Source organism: Convolutriloba macropyga, chromosome 5 (assembly GCF_964194025.1).
Source record: "Convolutriloba macropyga chromosome 5, txConMacr16.3, whole genome shotgun sequence".
NCBI classification, from domain to species: domain Eukaryota; kingdom Metazoa; phylum Xenacoelomorpha; order Acoela; family Convolutidae; genus Convolutriloba; species Convolutriloba macropyga.
The window spans coordinates 14,614,637-14,633,583 of NC_134472.1; the positions used below are offsets into that span (position 1 = coordinate 14,614,637).

The following is an 18,947-nucleotide window of genomic DNA, read 5'->3' on the forward strand; positions in this document are numbered from 1 at the left end:
AAAGAGCTTATTCTTTCGAATCATTGGCATCCTGAAGTGATTTCTCCCTGTTGTTGGATTAGAATCTTGACCACTGATCTCGGCACATGTGGCAATCACATGCCAGCTGCCAAAAACACGTTTCGCTCCGAGAAGTTGTTCTGACGATTTTTCAAAAGCTTTACAATTCGGGTTTTTAGACCAATCGGATTTTAAAAAATCCACTTCATTTCCGATATTTACAATCCCGCTCATTCGGTAGAAGAACTTGTGTCGGGTTCTTTCGGTTCTGTACTTTTTGAGGTTAAATTTTTTCTCTAACCTCAGTCAGCAGGACATCCTGCAAAACAAAGCAAACGAAATCTTCCAAATCACTGACCTAGCGCATTTCAAGTGAACCCAAGCAAACAGAAACACTTAAATATATTTAGAAATACAAACATAGCTGGCAGATTGCCAGAAAATAGCCGCAATTGATTCGTGGATCGGCAGTTTAAAAAAACAGTAAAATGATAGACCAAAAAAATTCGTCTTTTCATTGAAGGCTGATCTGTTATATTTTGATTAAAAATCTGTATAAGTTATTGCTGCCTCCATTAGCTGATCTGAAATAACCTTCATTTAGAGTGACACACACCCATTTGACCTTATCTCTTTGAATTGAAATAAAAGTCAATTTCAAATTGAGGAAGTCATTTTTGAGAGTGAGGTAAGTCAAGTGTGACCAAAAAATTAATCACGCGCATGAACAAAAAACTCGCTCCACTAAGAGCGAAAAATGACGTCACACATGCAATTCAGTTGAAATTGCATGAACGAATGAACAAAAAGTGGCTGTGACGTCATATGGTCGTAACAAAAATCATGACGACGAAATAAAAAAAACCAAGAGAAGGCCAATAATAGCCCCAGCTATCGCTGTGCGGCTATTAAAAAGAACTGATGCATTTTGGATAAATATCGATTTAAATTAGCAAAAACATCGGTAATTTTTAATTCCAGAATCTGCAAAGAGGAAGCGTAATTAAAATTAGCCTTCAATTTCAGAAACAAAATAGTATCAGTTTTCAGGTTGGTATTCCTGTCAAATTGGGTCAAAAGGTGCTAAAACAGCATTCTAAGCCGTTTTTGATGAAAAGCTTAACTTTCGGCCAAAGTTTTGTCATCAAACTGTTCAGAAACCCTCCTCTATCCTTAAAGGTTAAACGATAACAATATGGTCAACAATTTTTATGTTCTAAAATAATTGGACAAAAACTAGGGGAAATACGCAAACAACGGATATAAGCCAAATGTTGAAAATTTAAACACACGATAACACCACGAAAAAGACGAAACTCAGAAAAAAAACTTACATTTATTACGCTCGACAGGATTTCAGATTATATTGCTCATGTCTGTCAAATATGTCGATCGGCCTAAAATGACTATAAAAACACAAATATTAAGATTCTTGTGTATTAGAAAATGGGCTACTATAATATAGAACTTTTAAAGAAGCTAAAAATTTTCTATTGCCGGAGAATTATGGGGCTAAAAATCCGGATCGACAATGAGAAATAAAAGTTTTCCGGATTTTTGATGTAAAAAGATGTGTCTAATTCTATTGAACCTTGGCACTCATTGCTCAGAACAAATATAGACCAGCAAATGAGTTCTTAGCCTGCCTGAGATCACATTGAACGGATATAATTTTTAATAAAGATTAGGCTCATATTTAATGCTTTAAGGCTTTTTGTTTAAAAGGAGCTTATTCTTTCAAAATATCGCCATCCTGAGGGTGATTTCTCCTCGTTGTTGGATTAGAATCTTGACTACTGATCTCGGCACATGTGGCAATCACATGCCAGCTGCCAAAAACACGTTTCGCTCCGAGAACTTGTTCTGACGATATTTAAAAGCTTTACAATGCGGATTTTTAGACCAATCGGATTTAAAAAATCCACTTCATTTCCGATAATATTTACAATCCGGCTCATTCAGTAGAAGAACTCGTATCGGGCTCTTTCGGTTCTGACCTTTTTGAGGTTAGATTTTTTCTCTAACCTCAGTCAGTAGGACATCCTGCAAAACAAAGCAAACGAAATCTTCCAAATCACTGACCTGGCGCGCATTTCAAGTGAACCCAAGCAATCAGAAACACTTAAATATATTTAGAAATACAAAAAATAACTGATGTATTTTGATTATCGATTTAAATTAGCAAAAACACCGGTAATTTTTAATTCCAGAATCTTCAAAAAGGAAGCGTAATTAAAATTAGCCTTCAATTTCAGAAACAAAATAGTATCAGTTTTTAGGTTGGTATTCCCGTCAAATTGGGACAAAAGGTGCTAAAACAGCATTCTAAGCCGTTTTTGATGAAGAACTTAACTTTCGGCCAAAGCTTTGGCATCAAACTGTTCAGAAACCCTCCAATATCCTTAAAAGTTAAAACGATAACAATATTGTTACCAGTTTTTACGTTCTAGAATAATTGGACAAAATTTGAAAAACTACGGTAAATGTGCAAACAACCAATATAAGCCAAATGTTGAAAATTTAAACTTTTGATAACAACACGAAAAAGACGAAACTCGGAAAAGAAACTTATATATTCTACGCGACAGGATTTCAGATGATACCACTCATGTCTGTCAAATATATCGATTGGCCTAAAATGACTAAAAAAACAATAATAAAGATTCTTGTGTATAAGAATAAGGGGTACGAGAATATAGAACTTTTAAAGAAGGTAATGTAAACAATTTTTATTGCCGGAGAACAATTGGGCTCTCAAAATATCCGAATCGACAATAAGAAAAGATTTCGGGATTTTTGATGCAAAAAGCTGTGTCTAGTTCTTTTGAACCTTGGCACTCACTGTTCACAACAAATAATATAGATCAACAAATGAGTTCTTAGCCTGCCTGTTAACATTTTGAACGCACATATTTTTCATTAAGATTAGGGTCATATTTAATGCTTTTTGTTTCAAAGAGTTTATTCTTTCGAAAAATTGCTATTTAAGAAACATTGCTATTTCTATTTGGACATTCTCGAAACATTGCTATATCAAAACATTGCTATTGTTATTTGAATATTTTCGAAACATAGCTGTTTCTAAAGTTTGTCAAAGTAAAACCTTCTTAGCCAAAAAAATCGGGTTTTCTAATGGATTCTATCGGTATTCCGACTGTTTACACAATGCAGTTAGCACTCTTTCCATAACTGGGCGCACAGAAAAGACACGGATTTAAAGTTTGTTTCCCTGAAATCTTCGTTGGATTTTGACATTCTCATCTGAATGCCTTGTGGTTGTAATCCACCTCATAGATTTGTCGGATCTTTTTTGTTTGTGCCCCCCCCCTCCCCAGTACGTTTTGCACCCCCCCCCGTTACAGAGCACGTGCCATTACATAGTAAATCATTATGTTAAAATATGGCACGTGCGTCTCGGGGGCGCAAAAAAATACGCGCTCACTAAGCTTGGGGGGGGGGGGGGCACAAACGGAAAAGATCCGATTTGTCAAAAGATTAGTCGCAGTAGTTCCGAAATTGCTTGTCATTATCGTTTGTTTATGATTTCAAAGCTGGTACATGCAAAGGTGGTTCGTGTATTTATACATAAAGGCCTAGATAGCGGGGTAGGGGTCCTGCCTCACAGAATTCCTTTAACTACGGTCCCAAGGCTCAAAAACTTTTGCGATCTTTCGTGGTCACTTTTTACTTTGCATGCGGTCCGGAAATGGTGAGAAAATGAGAAGTCCCTTATCGAACTCCCTCCAAATATACTTGTTAGAAGACATATTGCCGGTTGGGGGCAAAAATTTACTTTCTGGAAACTTGGGGCACAAAGTAATGGGGGTCGGGTCATAGAAAAACATTCTCAAACTTTATCAAAACAGTAAAACCGGGACTGGCGTGAGGGCTTGTCCCCCGTATGAGTCCCCACGTTAAACAGCAGGACGTGATAGAGCAGCTTCCTTGTGGCTACATCCGAGCCGGAACAGCACGCCCAAGTGGGGGTGGATAATACGACAGAAAAAGACTTTTTGTAGCGTATTTTTTTTATTTTTGTCAGAAAATGCATGCTAGCCGATGCAACTTTGGACCATTCAGCAAACAGACATCAGCGACAAACACTGAGCGGCAAGCAACTTAGTGTATTTGTTCAGCTGCTGAGAGGCAAAACAACTTACTGGCATTTAAAATGACTTAGAAACTAAAACCCCGCGCCCCCATGAAAGCTACACAGGAAAAAAAATCCCAATTTGAACAAGCCAAGGGTTGGTAATTTTAATTTCAGGATCGGATTTGATATGCAGTTAGCATCTAAACAATTGTAAAATCACATTACCTGTATGCTGACAACATCACTGAGACGAACTCTTAAATTGTTCCTTATAACACGTCCCATTCTGATTTTTTCATTTGCACATGTGTCTTCGGACAACACAATACAAACAGTTTCTTTGCGTTTTTTGCCTTTGATCAGAATTGTGTCTCCGCGGAACAACTGTAACTCATCCATCTTTGATTGCGACAGGGTGACGACTGAGTTATCATCCTGAATCGCTTCCTCGACAATGAGCCGATTAGGCTTCATTTTCTGTTTTAAAATAGCAGTTGACAGATCATCTTTTCCGGCGTCACCCATGGCTGCAATTCACTACAATTCAAATCTAAAATTATAACGTTTGCACGGAATAGTGATTGATAATCGATTAATCACTCAACAGTCAAGCGTTTTAAAGCTTGCAAGATGTAAATATTTTGACGTCAATCGGTAGAACTTTTCGCCGAGTAAATTCGTTTAAAATATCCTATATCATATCAAAGAGCCGTAACGTAGTACACCAATCTTCTTGTCAGGGCTTTTGTCATCCAAAAAAAAGAACACGTCAATTCATTACGTAATTTCTTCAAAATCATTATTCCGAGAAACTGTTTTCGAATATTATTCATTTGTGGCAAAAAAAAATTCAAATTTCGAACTCAAAACATCTTCAATGTAGACTATAGTAAGCGTTCAGGATTCCCTTTTTTGGGTAGTTGGAAAATGAAAAATTGTAATCCTGATAATTAAAACTTAAATTTTATCAATCTGGATAAGTCAGAAATTTCGATTTAACGGCTGAAGCAAGATACCACATGACAATTTCATCGCAAATAGTCAAATTTTTTTCAGAAAAAAGTGCCCACCAGCACAAAACCATCAATGCAATAGTAAATCACTATATAGCGTTAGGTTCACATATCATATATTCTTTGGCCGTGCCCATTTCTTAGCGGAACGTGCTTTAGTTGATGTGAATCTATCGAAAACGAACATAGAAGAGTAGTAGTTACGGCTTTAGGGTTAATTCTTTGGATTTTTATTGTTGTTGTTTTTGGGGTTTCGCAGTTGCCCCCAGAGATAAGTAAGTCTCAGCCGTCTTTCTTTCACATTAAAACTTATGCTTGTGTTTCTGCACACATGACAGTTGCAGAACTATTTCGAAGTGGAGAGATTTTGACCATCGATGCTTAATTCAAGGCCATATCACGCCCGAACATGTTATACGCTATTGCATTTGTGTGTACTCAAATCTGATTGGCGATCCTCATTAAAATTCATTTATTGTTTGAATTCTTTCCGAGGTGGGAAATTGGTGTAAAAGATTTTTTCCTATTTTTCTACTGCAATGTTCATTTGTACGCGTCAGAAAAATTCATTCTTTCTTTCCTCATTTGTTTATTATAGTTTTTATTTATATTATTTTATATTATTAATTGCTCTCAAACGAAGTTTGTTGCAATTATACTAGTCCTGTCGGTCTTTTTTTATGCGATTTTTCGTTTGACCAATTTTTCGTCTGACGCTTTTGACTTTTCGTCCTCAAAAACGGGATAAACAGGTAGCGCCCAGCGGGAATTAAGTGCTCTTAGAGCCTTTCAGCTCTGTTTCAGCTCACTGTTTTGGAGACTTATACTTATTGTGTGAAGGGCGGTTGCCCCCATCAGCCACCGGTACACCCCCCCCCCCCCCCCCCCCCCCCGTGGCTAGCTACTGAAGAAGCCAACCGCTCGCCGGTCATTTCGCCCGAGAGCAATCAATTCGCCCGACGTTAGTCGGTTATGTTTATTATATTAGTCCTGTTGGTCTTTTTTGATGTGATTTTTAGCTGGACCGATTTTTGTGACCCATTTGACTTTTCGTTCTAAATAACGGGATTAACAGGTAGCGCCCAGCGGGTAATAAGTGCTCTTACGGCTCACTAGTCTCCAAGTATAGCGATAGCGCGCAACGAAAGTGACATGAATAAGGCAACAGAAACTATTCAGAAATGGCTTGAGACCAACAAAATGAGACTAAATACAAAGAAATCTCATATACTTAACATAAAAGAGAGCTTCAAGGCAAAAATTGGGGAGAAAGATCTCGAATCAGTCAAGTCTCAACGTGATTTGGGAATCATTATACAGCAAAGCTTAAGTTGGAATGAAAATTGCCTTAGTAGGTCTAGGAAAGTAATGAGCGCACTCTTTCAAATAAAACGTAATTTGTCAGGCTCATGTGACTGGAAAGTGAAACTAAATGTATAAACTAGATATTTCTTGTACCGATTGCCGTCTTTGCCTCTCAGGGATTTGAAAAAATAATTGTATTTAATTGGCGAGACAAAAAGGGGAGCAATCAATTAATTTAATCGACAAAACATAAAAATCAATTATTGCAATAGTTGCAATTATTGATCAATTAAAATTGGAGTTCTGTCAATTATTGTTTTTGCAGATTTGAAAACAATTTTGCCCTGATTTAACCAAAAATTTACGCAAATGGTTACGATCCGTGCTAGGAGTTTCTGATATGGGAACTTTTTCTCTAGTTGCATGTTTGCGACATAACAAAATGCTGCTTCGATTTCTGCCAATTATTGGGCAATTAAGTGTCGTTCCAGGCAATTATTGCAATTAAAATAGAGTAACCAATCAATTATTGCAATCAATTAATAGTCAATTATTGCGAATCAATTAATTTTTCCAAATTCCAGATGCCTCTCAAACGTGGCTACCAAGGAGAAGTAACCTCAACGAATTTGAAAAAGTCCAGCACCATGCAACGAAATGGATGCTCAACTGATATCAGAGCTACCGGAATTGCTTAGTGACCTTAAAACTGTTACCACTGAGTCTCTATGTAGAAATGCAAAATCTTTTGTTTCTATTATCCCTTATTCGAGGAGATTATGATGTAGATATTAAAAAAGCAGTAGAAAAAACACGTCAGACTGAACGGGGTCATTATCGAATCACAAAAGCGGGAACATGTGATTCGATAATATACTCCTGAAGTGTTCAAAATTGATTCTAATTCTCTCTTTTTTTTGCATTTTCTGAAATTCTTCATAAGCAATCTGAAATTCTTTATTTTTAATTTTACAGAAAAGTTGAAAAGCAGTGAGTTCTTAGTTTAGCTTGTTTTTCATTTATCAGTTTTCCTAAATTGGTCTAATTAGGATTAATTATTACAATTTGAGAGTTCTTCAGGCTTAAAGCTTTGCATAACGTTGATGTAACAAAGGATCTTTTCCGATTGTGTCCCCAGCTTAGTGGGCGCATATTATTTGCACCCCCCAGACGCACGTGCCAAATTTTTACATGATGATTTACTACGTAACGGACGTGCTCTGCAATTGGAGGGCACAAACGGAAAATATCCGTATCAATATTTTGTAGAAAATGTGGGATCTTTTGTGTATTCTCTACCGACATTTAATGGCTTATAACTGGAAAGTCCTCACGAGCCTTCGAGAAAGTTTTAAGTTTTTGGAGTTGTCACTCAGCTTTGTTGTAAATGTCTATCGCTAAAAATCAAATTATGCTCAAACAAAGGATCTGTTGCGTACTTATCAGTTTTAATGAGCTTTTTCTTACGTGTGATAATTTGTCACCTTAAAAAGTTAGCACTGAAGCTTGTTCTTAGAAAGCATTCTCAAAATAACTCACTTGGATGCAGAAAAATTTCCAAACTGCTTCAGCTTCAATTAAACAACTATTATGTAATAGTACTTTAGCCCTCATGACATGCAAGAACTTGCCACGAAGTGGATTTTTAACTACAAAATTCACTACAAAGCTAGATTAATACAGCTAAAACTACTTCCTCTTTCTCTATATATGGAACTCCACTGTCTGCTTCTATTACTATCTCTCGCTCTTGGAAAGTACGAAGTTATTGTAAATTTAAATTTTGAGAGGAAAAAAGCAAGGCAATGCAGCCGACAAAGTTCCACCAACTCCACTTCGTAGAACTGATGAAACTTTTCTCATCCGCTCCAAGTATCTTAACAACACTGTCCTCAAAAGACATGAAAAGTTAGGGGAGCCAATGAACAACAAAAGCATCAGCGGAACCTTCTGCAATTTTTTACTTCAATCATTTAACGTCTTCAAAATGCACATGAAGAATATATTGCAAGTGTGGCTCATGCAGCCCACATTCAAAACTCAAACATGGACTAAATCAAACAGGGTGTTCTGTCTACACCTTTGGGCGTAACCCAGAAGTCTCCACTCTTACTACTACTACTACATATTAGGCGTCGGGTTTTCACCCTTCGTTTACAGCTGAGCGGATATTCTGATTCACGTTGTAGCTTCCACAGTTGCATTGAAGGGTCCATGAACAGGTATTTTTCAAATTGTAGCTGGTATAAGAGTAGTTCCAGTAAATTAATCTGATAATTTGATCATTTAATTGGAGCGCCGGCCTATTTCTTCCTCGATTACATTCAATGTTTTTTTCATTCGAATCCAGAAATTTTTGTCTGCTTTTATGGTATTAGCCTCCTTAGTTTCACGTATGTCTAATTTTCGTTGCGTTGTTTTACATTAAGCGGTATCAATTTTGGAATCGTTAATGGGAACTTTGACGTCATATTTCACTTGTAGGAAACTAAGCATGAGTACGACATCGTGTAGCTTGAAGTACATTGAGAGCTGCGGTTATTTTAAAGTTTCCAGTCTATCGCTGTAACTCAGTTCCCATGAGTTCATTATCGAAGCCGTCGTCGTTTTTGTACTTGCTCAATCTCCTTTAGTTTAGTTTTCGGTCTCCAGAAGTGAGATGCATAGGCAACTACTGGGACTACATAGCCTCTGTGAGTTCAGTTTCAAGTTTGCATTTACTGTCTAAGACTCATTGCGCTTAAGAAAGTAGAAAAAGTTCAAGGCTTTGCTTCATGGCTTTTTTGTGGTGGTTTCCAGCACAATTTTTACACCCAAATCTTTTTACACATTTAAGTTCTAATTTATTCCGGCTTACGGTGATCTCTATCTGCTCTGTTGATTCCTTGATTGGTAGTATGTAATATTTACTTTCGTTCAGATTCATTCCATTTTTAGGAACGACTTTTCGAAAGTTCTGATATCGTTCAAGGTATTATGGTCAATTGTCTCTAGCTTAAAATCGTCTGCATAGCCAAATGCTTTACATTTCAAGGACGGATCAGGGAGGTCGTCAACATAAATTATAGAGAAGTGGACCTAGGAAAGAGCCCTGCGGTAAATCGCTCTCTACCTTTACAGTTTCGGATTTTACTTCATTTACTGTGATGTACTTTTTTCTGTTTATCAGATAAATAGCTATGAATTTCAGAAAGTTTCCTCTACATTTGCATTTCTAGTAACAATTGGTGGGGGACACTGTCAAATGCTTTCTCGAAATCAAGTTATAGAACCTGTTATTGTTTAGCATTGGAGTCGTAACATCCAGATTATCAAAGAATCAGATCATTTGTGTTATTACTGATCTCTGATTTAGTAGTAGTAGTAGTAGTAGTAGTAGGAGAGTCTTTAGGGTCGGAGCCCTCGGGTGTGGAACCCTTCAGTTTTCGTTTGGCACGAGTTTTTTCATTGGATTGCAGATTCCACAGTTGCATAGAAGTCTCCAGGTGCAGCTGTCGAGTTCGTTGTAGCTTCTGTGGAAATAGTTTTGGTACATCTCTGTCAGAAGTTTCTTCGTCATTGGCTTCTCCGTTGTCCTACTGATGATGTTGAATAGCTTTGTGGCTCTGAAGAAAAAATTTTCGTCTGATTTATGTAGTCGGTGTTTGGGGAGTTCAAATTCCTGCTTTTGTCTTGTTTCGTTTTCTTTTCGCTTTGGCAGTTTGTCTTCGGGGACGTAGTAATTGCCTTCTAGGATTGAGAGGAGATAGAGGACATCGTGCATTTCCATGTACATGGAGAGTGGGAGTATTTTCAGCGTTTCGAGTCTTTGATGGTATTCGTCGTTTCCACCGCATATCCACTTTGTTGCCTTTTGCTGGATCTTCTCGATTGATTTCATGTCAGTCTTCGAAGGGTACCAGACTTGGGAGGCGTAAGTGAGTACGGGCACTACGTATCCTATGTAAGCGTTCAGTTTCGTTTCCATTGAGGTTCTGCTCGAAACATTTCGTTTGAGTGTGTAGAAGGCTTTCCACGCTTTGGTTGTTCTAAGTTGGCAGTTTGCGCTCCAAGAGAGATTTCGAGACATTACGACTCCGAGATCTTTTTGGGTGGCAACGGTTTCAAGACCTGCTTCGTCACGCTGGGCTAGATCCCCTCTGATGAGGAGAGTTTTACTTTTGCTAACATTTAGGTCCATATGGTTTGCTTTGCTCCATTTCTGTATTTCCCCGAGAGTGGTCTCGCATTCGTGTTCACCGTGGGTAATTGCTTTGAAATCATCCGCGTATCCGAAGGCCGGGATGTCTGAGATTTCTTCGGGGAGATCGTCAATGTAGATGATGAACATCAGAGGCCCCAAAATTGATCCCTGAGGTACTCCGCTGGTTACATTTCTGGTCTTTGATTTGCTTGTTCCAATTTCTGAAGACGTGCTGAGAGCTATGCAAGCTTTCTTATAAAATTGCGTGCAGTTCGTCAAATATAAATTTTTCTAGAACTTTCGAGACGTTACGCAGCAAAGTTATTGGTCTGTATCGTTCCACAGATGCTTTGTCCTCGTCTTTGAATATTGCTGTTACTGTCGAGTTTTACTAAAATATTCCGAATCCCTTTTGCTCATTATACTTGCTAAATTCGCCGGTCTTGTAGTTTACAGTTTCAGTGATTTGATCTGATTTGTAAAATACACGAGAGAATCACTGAATAAATTAGCTTTCTGCTGGTGTATAGTTGAGGATTAGTCTTTGTATCGCATTTTATATGTCCCGGATTTTATAAAGCTGTTTTTCGTTTTTTTGGGGGCACCTATTGATTGATATAAAGCTTCATAGCACGAGCGGTATTTTGTTCGTCCGTAGCATTTCGCTCATGCTCAGAAATTGACAACTTGGTCTGTTAAAAATCAGCGTTGATTTCAAGTTTTTGCCATAATGTGTCATTAATTAATGAAACATTATGCCAAAGTCCTCTATAGCGAAAAGCAACTGACGAACAAAAATGTTCGTTGGTTTCATGTGGAAGCTGAAATTGCCCGGTGACTTCTTTTTGAGTTTTTGTCTTACTCTACATAAAATTCTACACAAGTTTGAGCTTGTTTGACTTCCGACCACTTTATCCACTAGAGAAAATTGTTCTGCGATTTTCTTTATGATATAGCTGATGCATAACTCAGTGATATAAATGAAAAGTTCTCAAATTTAAGCTTGAGAATAATTATAGTTTCTACTGTATAGTATGATTACTAACAATTTTTGGTAGAATTGTGAATATTCTTCAGATATTGACTGGTAAAGAAAATGATTACCACTGAAGCTGAGACAAAATCAGAATCAAGTTTCAATGAGACAAAAACGAGCGATGCAAACGGCACGGCTACGGAAAATGTAGATTTGAATGTAACTAACTCTCCGCCGGCTGATAATCCTCCGCCTCCTGCGCCCCGAAAATTGGCAAAACTTGAGGCAGATCTTTATTTCGCCAACAGCGAAGAAAGATTGAAAAGGGCCGGTGAGAAATTGAGAACCGAATGTCTAATCAACGATTTGGACGGCGACTTTCTGAAACTATTCGTTTTAACCGAAATTGATCATTGGAACCATGACAGAGAAAGAGTTGTCGTTCTTTGTGAACAAAGTGTGTTGAGTGTAAACTACAGTTTCATCACTGAAAAGTGGTCTGAGTTGACAAGAATGAGTATTAAGTGCATTTCGAGCGTGCAATTTGGGGATATGGTGTTCCCGAAACGATCCTTGCAGTGGCCGCGACCCGAAAAGGTTGTAAAGATATCTTATCAAAGACTGACCGGTCCAGTGACGGTGTCTGAGAGCTGGAACCCATTTTCGAAACATCTTCCTTGGAGTATTTTGACATCACACCCTCTCGCACATCGGGTAGACGGTGAAAATGATCGCTACACAATCGAATCTTTTAAAGGTGATCTTTTGGAGGCTATTGAGAAATACAGAGTTGGTCATCCAGATGCTCCACATAATCCAGAAATAAGGGAGGAGCAGATCGAGATGAACATTCGGCTGGGTCTGTCTTCGTTTGTGGTTAATCAAAGTCACTTGGCCTATGCTAAAGATAGAGGCGGTGTTCACTTCTAGACTTCGATCAGATAATTAGCTCCCTTCTCTACTTATATAAGAAGTTTAACTTTTTCACTGTTTGTTCATTTAAGTCAATTGGCACCATTCCATAAAATGAAAAAATTTAATTACCCATTTAGAAAACTATTTGCTATTGCTCCAAAACTCTGTAGGCTATATAGATGTGTTTCTTTTCACCTGGACAAAATATCTCTGTACAGGTCACGACGTAAATCACGACGTAGATCACGAGGCTTGTCTACAATAAATTTAAAGCAATTACAGCAAATTAAATAATCAATTGGTTTCTGAAATCTAATGACACATTCTGAAATAAACACACATATCAATTAGATTTGAGGTCATCAATAGTTATCGCAGTTTTAAGTTGTATTTAGCTAAGAAGCCTTGGCGGAACTTTTAACTTAAATTTGAACGCTCGGATGGGTGAAAGGAAACCTATTACCTTGAATGATTTCATCCCCTTTTTTGTTAGAAATTGATTTTCTATATTTAGCCTCTAATAGTTTACCCCGCTTGCCTTCTACTAATACTTGTTTTTCCTGCCTCGTGTCCCAAAAAATTCTTAGATTATAAATCTTTGTGTAACCGTTATTTTGAAATAATTAGTGCTGCCTTTGCAATCCTCTCCATATCAAAGTCGTCCGTTACCCAATATGAAACATAACATTTCACAGTTTTGATTGATATCTTTGGAATAACATTGCTAGAAAAAATATCATGCTTATAATCTGTGCTCATCCAGTCAAAGTGTAGTTTATTGTTCTATCTGGTATAGTCAAATATGATTGAATAATTTATTTATTTATGTTGCTACCTTCTTCCTAGAAAGAAAACACTTCATTTCATAATTTTAAGCGAGTCTTTTTGTTCCCGCTTTTAGGGGGAAAAGGTGATAACTGTATGTCAGCCAGATTTGTTTTAGACAAGATTCGGTTGTTTGAGGGCATCCCAGACAAGCTCATTTTGTAGAGAGAGTTCAAAACCAAAACATTTTAAGAATTTCATTTTTAAGGTTATTGTTATTGAGACATAAAATTTTCAGTGAGCTCGAGGAATTCTGTTTGTTTTAATCATATATGGAGTTTTAGGCTTTACTCATCCAAGTCGTAGACCAGCATCTAAGATTTGTTGGTGATAGGCTCATTTTGAGCTCAACTCTTGCACTTGTTTGCAAAATTGATTGCTCGCAATTTTTGAAATTGTAATATTTAGATATTTACGCTTGATGGCATTTTTTATCAAATTTTATTTTCTGTGCAGTCTATGGTTTGTGTTTGAGAAAGTGCTTTGTTAGTGTACAAAACAAAGATAGCGATTCTCAAGAGAATTTAAGGTTTCCCTCGTTAAAAAATTGCATTCGGCGGATCTTTTCAACTATTGCCCCCCCCTTTGGTACCTAGTAGAGAATCGCCACCCCTTTTGTGCTATACTTTACCACAATATTATTTGGCCTACAGTTTAGATAGCCGAATATCAATCTAAGCGCAATTGCGGACCTCTGTTCACGGCCATGCCTCTCACGCGCTTTGGGATATAATCCGGAAATCGCGGGTCGGTTATCGCGGCGAAGTGCGCCAACCGACCCGCCAGTCGGAAATTCTTTTCGCTTTGTATTCCATTTCGGGTAATTGTCCTAGCATGGCGCATTTTATTCTATCCAGTTTAACACAGTATGAGCATACACGGAAAGTTATTAGTCGTCTCTGATTGGTTAATAAATCGCTCGCTTAAAATCTATTCAAGAATACCCCCCCTCTTTGCAAAAGGGGGGCTATTCTTGAATAGATTTAATCATCGTATTTAATCATTAAGCCGATCGATATAATCATCGTAGAGGGTTGTGAGTGGTGTCATTAGAAAACCAGTAAATTGTAATATTTAGTTATTTACGCTTGATGGCATTTTTGATCAAATTTTATTTTCTGCGCAATCTATGGTTTGTGTTTGAGAAAGTGTTTTGTTAGTGTACAAAACAAAGATAGCGATTCTCAAGAGAATTTAAGGTTTCCCTCGTTAAAAAATTGCATTCGGCGGATCTTAACTATTGCCCCCCCCCCCCCCTTTGGTACCTAGTAGAGAATCGCCACCCCTTTTGTGCTATACTTTACCACAATATTATTTGGCCTACAGTTTAGATAGCCGAATATCAATTTAAGCGCAATTGCGGACCGCTGTTCACGGCCATGCCTCTCACGCGCTTTGGGATCTAATCCGGAAATCGCGGGTCGGTTATCGCGGCGAAGTGCGCCAACCGACCCGCCAGTCGGAAATTCTTTTCGCTTTGTATTCCATTTCGGGTAATTGTCCTAGCATGGCGCATTTTATTCTATCCAGTTTAACACAGTATGAGCATACACGGAAAGTTATTAGTCGTCTCTGATTGGTTAATAAATCGCTCGCTTAAAATCTATTCAAGAATACCCCCCCCCCCCCCCTCTTTGCAAAAGGGGGGCTATTCTTGAATAGATTTAATCATCGTATTTAATCATTAAGCCGATCGATATAATCATCGTAGAGGGTTGTGAGTGGTGTCATTAGAAAACCAGTAAATTTTAATATTTAGTTATTTACGCTTGATGGCATTTTTGATCAAATTTTATTTTCTGCGCAATCTATGGTTTGTGTTTGAGAAAGTGTTTTGTTAGTGTACAAAACAAAGATAGCGATTCTCAAGAGAATTTAAGGTTTCCCTCGTTAAAAAATTGCATTCGGCGGATCTTAACTATTGCCCCCCCTTTGGTACCTAGTAGAGAATCGCCACCCCTTTTGTGCTATACTTTACCACAATATTATTTGGCCTACAGTTTAGATAGCCGAATATCAATTTAAGCGCAATTGCGGACCGCTGTTCACGGCCATGCCTCTCACGCGCTGTTGGATGTAATCCGGAAATCGCGGGTCGGTTATCGCGGCGAAACACGCCCACCGACCCGCCAGTCGGAAATTCTTTTCGCTTTGTATTCATTTCGTCTAATTGTCCTAGCATGGCGCATTTTATTCTATCCAGTTTAACACAGTATGAGCATACACGGAAAGGTATTAGTCGTCTCTGATTGGTTAATAAATCGCTCGCTTAAAATCTATTCAAGCATAGCCCCCCTTTTGCAAAAGCGGGGGCAATTGTTGAAAAGATCCCATTCGGCTAAAGTTAAGATACTTTGGCGGTTAATTCTTACTCGGCCTAACAGATTCGAACCGGCTTCTTTTATCATTTGTGCTTGATAAAAGTGATCTATATGCAGCCATGATTGGTTAGAATGATGAAATTCATTTTTGCCTTTCGCAATTTTTGCCATTTTCAGGAAATCTAATTGTTCGGACCCCCACTTTAGTGGGGAGTGAGGAACTATACACTCAAATGGGTTTTTTTGTTCAGTCAATTTTGGCCGATCGATATAATCATCGTAGAGGGTTGTGAGTGGTTTCATTAGAAAACCAGTCCAGCGTAGAATAAGGAATAAAAAAGAAATTTTCACGTTTCGCTTTTTATAGGCAGTTATTGAGGTTTAAAGTTTTGTGAATAATTGCTGTTTTTGTTCACATTTTCAGTGTTTTTGACCACATTTTGGTCAATTTTGCCTCAAAAAATGTAAAAATTGTTATCTGTACTGCTTTGTATTTCATCTCTAAAGATAAAAGCGGGTTGCTGAGTTGTTCGATCCGAGTTTTTTCGCTAGAATTTATGCTAAATTTTTCAAAAATCAGATTTTTTTTCGAGAAAAATAATACCACATTTGCTCCTTAAGCCCACTTGCTTTATAATTGCTAGAAGTAAACAGCTTAAAACTGCGGTTGAATATATTTTAAGCTCAAAGAGGAGCTAGTTAAAATCCCGCTGGTTTTGTGAGTCTTCTGGATCGTAATTGTGCAAGTTTTTTGCAAATTTGAACTCGATTATTACAAAAAAGCATTTTTTTTGACAAACTGAAAATTTTGTTTAAGAATTGATCTATTTCGCAATCATTTGGACAATTGAATGTTTTATTGGACGCGCAGCAATATCTGGGCTGATCTTGATCTCACTGTGGATCCTTACGAGAAAAAATTTTTTAGATTAAAATGGGGCGCGACCTTTTTTTCAAAGCTTTTCCGCTATGTAAATGTTCTAATGTAAATTACTGAAGAATCTCAAATCAGGGCCCAATTATTGACAGATAATATTCGCAAAAATGATGTCCAACGAAATTATAATATGGTTTAAGAGTTAAAATCAAGGTTTTTTAGGGCTTTGACCAATTGTTTTGTAAAAATTTTATAGACGTCTTGAGTCTTGCTTCCATTTGTAATACTTTTTGTAGCCCAACGACTTAGTGTCCCCAATCAAAGATGCAGTTTATTACACCTAGACAATTCTTTCAGTTGTTATCTAATGTCTCTTATAACTTTGAATATATTTGTTTTAAGAAAAGATCGGTGAATTTTTGAACTTTGCCACTTATATCTTATTTCTCTCAACTTCGGGCGCAGCCTCAGTAAAAACAGGCAAATAGCAATTCTTTGTGAGTAATACTTTATTATTGGAAATGGTTCAATATTCAATTTATGTTTTCCTTGTTTTGATACTACGTGTTTTCAAATAATTTTTTTATTTTCATTTTTGAGCATAATTGCATTTTTTATGAGTCCATTTCGTTTCCTTCTCGAATTATCACATATTTGGCAAATCTAATTGAAAGAAAGCATACTAGAAAATATAAGCAGCTTTGAAAAATGCGTACCTGTATATATTAATTGTTTTTGTTGAATAGTTTATGCTTTTTGGGCTGAGACCAAGTTATCTCGCAAAATTTTGTGGATTTTTTGTTGTTTTTTGTCTTTCCTTTTGTTGTTGTCCGCCATATACCTGATAACGATAGGTCTCAATGGCTTCCCCAGGACGTATAACTCCACCTAGATAAAGATTTCACTTTATATCTGTTTGTTTTAATGACTTTCAAATTAAATCTTTTTAAAAAAATTTTTTTTCAACTGTCTCTTTTTGCTTTCAATTTGGTCACCATGTAACTCAATCTCACTGATTACACATCTCAGTTTCGTTTGATGATTCATCCACTTTTTTTGCGCTTTGTTATACGTTGTGACTGATTGCTTTGACCATTTTCAAAAAAAAGTTTTCGAGATTTATATACTGTTCAATTTTCGGGTTTCTTTTTGTTGTCGTGTCTACGTTGTCCTATTATAGGGAAGTCTTGTTGATGTTAGGATGAGGAGAAAAGGATGATTTACAGTTCTTGCGGGTAACATCTTATAATTATAGTGCCTTGAATAGTGTGATTCAACAAGGCACTATTTATATGCTTCTTTGTGTGTTTGTTTTGTATTTGTTATTTTGTGGGGTCGTGGCGTGGTCTCATTGTTAATAGGCCCAATTGGCTTTCTGAGGTGTTGCAACTTAATCCATCGCTTTCTATTGAAATCTTAAATCTGTTATGACTTTTGGAAATATTTGTTCCCGAAGCAAATTTGGGTTTTTGAGCTTTGTCGTTTTTTAAAATAGATTTGTCAAATTGTAGTTCAGTCTTTGTAAACACATGTCACAACCTGTTTGCAGTGAGCTATAATTTAACCCTTGTAACAGTTTTAGCTTCAAACTTTCGTTCCTTGGCTTTTTTACTACGAGACTTCATAAAATATTTGAGATTTTTATATATTTGTACATTTTAGAGGATTTTTGTTTTCTTTTTGGTTTATAACAATAATCGTAAGCCCCATTGGCTTTAAAGTTTTTTCCGGGTCCAAGGGAGAGGGAGATGGGGAGGGAGAGGTGAGGTCGAAATGACTACAAAAGCCAGGCTGATATAACGTTCTTTCTCTCATTACATGAGGTCGCAAGATCAATTGCATTAATTAACGGAAGATTTATTGGTCTGTTAACTTCAAAACTTGAACGTTTTTGTCAATTTGTGTTTGTTTTTCAGATAGTTTGGTGTTTGACGAAAACCAGCTCAATAAGCATGGTGAGTGTAGTTAAACTAAATTAAAAGATGACGCTTCTCGAAAATTATAAATCGCGAGTCCCGTTTGTGAGCTTTTAATATTTAATGGAAGAGAAATGGAGATGGCTGTCAACATTGAGATTGAACATATTACAACTTTAATTAGGTATTGCATTGTATGAAAGTTTATTCGAAAGCATATTTCAAACTTATTTTAAAAAGCAAAAATGGCGAATGATGTGTTCGTTTTCATTATAGTGTATGTGTGTGCAGTAGTTTATTATAGTCTAGTTTTCCGATCTTAGAGCGCTATAGTTTGATCACTTCCAAGTAATTCAAAACTGTTACATTGCGGGTCGGAGATAACTATATTAACGTCAATTGATTGAGAGTTAAATTTTGTTGTAGAGTGAAGTAGAAGAGACTATCAAGAGAATCCAGCAGCACAAGGGTGTCGAGGGAGTCATAGTGGCCAGCAACGATGGTTAGTTGCCTCTCATTGCTC

General features: G+C 37.2%; 3 protein-coding genes across 4 annotated transcripts in view; 2 read left to right on the forward strand and 1 right to left on the reverse strand.

The window, feature by feature from the left end:
• The window catches only part of LOC142339162 (dynein light chain roadblock-type 1-like), a 237,378-nt gene that overhangs the window by 208,394 nt on the left and 10,037 nt on the right, over positions 1 to 18,947 (forward strand). Inside the window, exons 2-3 of the mRNA XM_075388956.1 lie at positions 18,423 to 18,463; positions 18,851 to 18,926. Of these exons, the coding sequence (XP_075245071.1) occupies positions 18,461 to 18,463; positions 18,851 to 18,926 (79 nt within the window). The 5' untranslated portion in view covers positions 18,423 to 18,460. The remainder of the gene's footprint in view (positions 1 to 18,422; positions 18,464 to 18,850; positions 18,927 to 18,947) is intronic.
• The window catches only part of LOC142339158 (transitional endoplasmic reticulum ATPase-like), a 622,037-nt gene that overhangs the window by 64,367 nt on the left and 538,723 nt on the right, over positions 1 to 18,947 (reverse strand). Inside the window, exon 2 of one of the 2 annotated variants that reach the window (XM_075388943.1) lies at positions 4,319 to 4,642. In XM_075388943.1, the coding sequence (XP_075245058.1) occupies positions 4,319 to 4,618 (300 nt within the window). In that variant the 5' untranslated portion in view covers positions 4,619 to 4,642. Of the gene's footprint in view, positions 1 to 4,318; positions 4,802 to 18,947 lie in introns of those variants that run through there. The other variant, XM_075388942.1, reaches the window with a different exon arrangement.
• Positions 11,638 to 12,730, forward strand: LOC142339826 (tumor protein p63-regulated gene 1-like protein). The gene has a single exon (XM_075390122.1). It carries the CDS (start codon positions 11,691 to 11,693, stop codon positions 12,498 to 12,500), a length of 810 nt encoding a protein of 269 aa, XP_075246237.1. The 5' UTR covers positions 11,638 to 11,690; the 3' UTR covers positions 12,501 to 12,730.

Coding starts and splice junctions, on each gene's coding strand:
- LOC142339826 (XM_075390122.1), top strand. CDS start 11,691: ATGATTACCACTGAAGCTGAGACAAAATCAGAATCAAGTTTCAATGAG.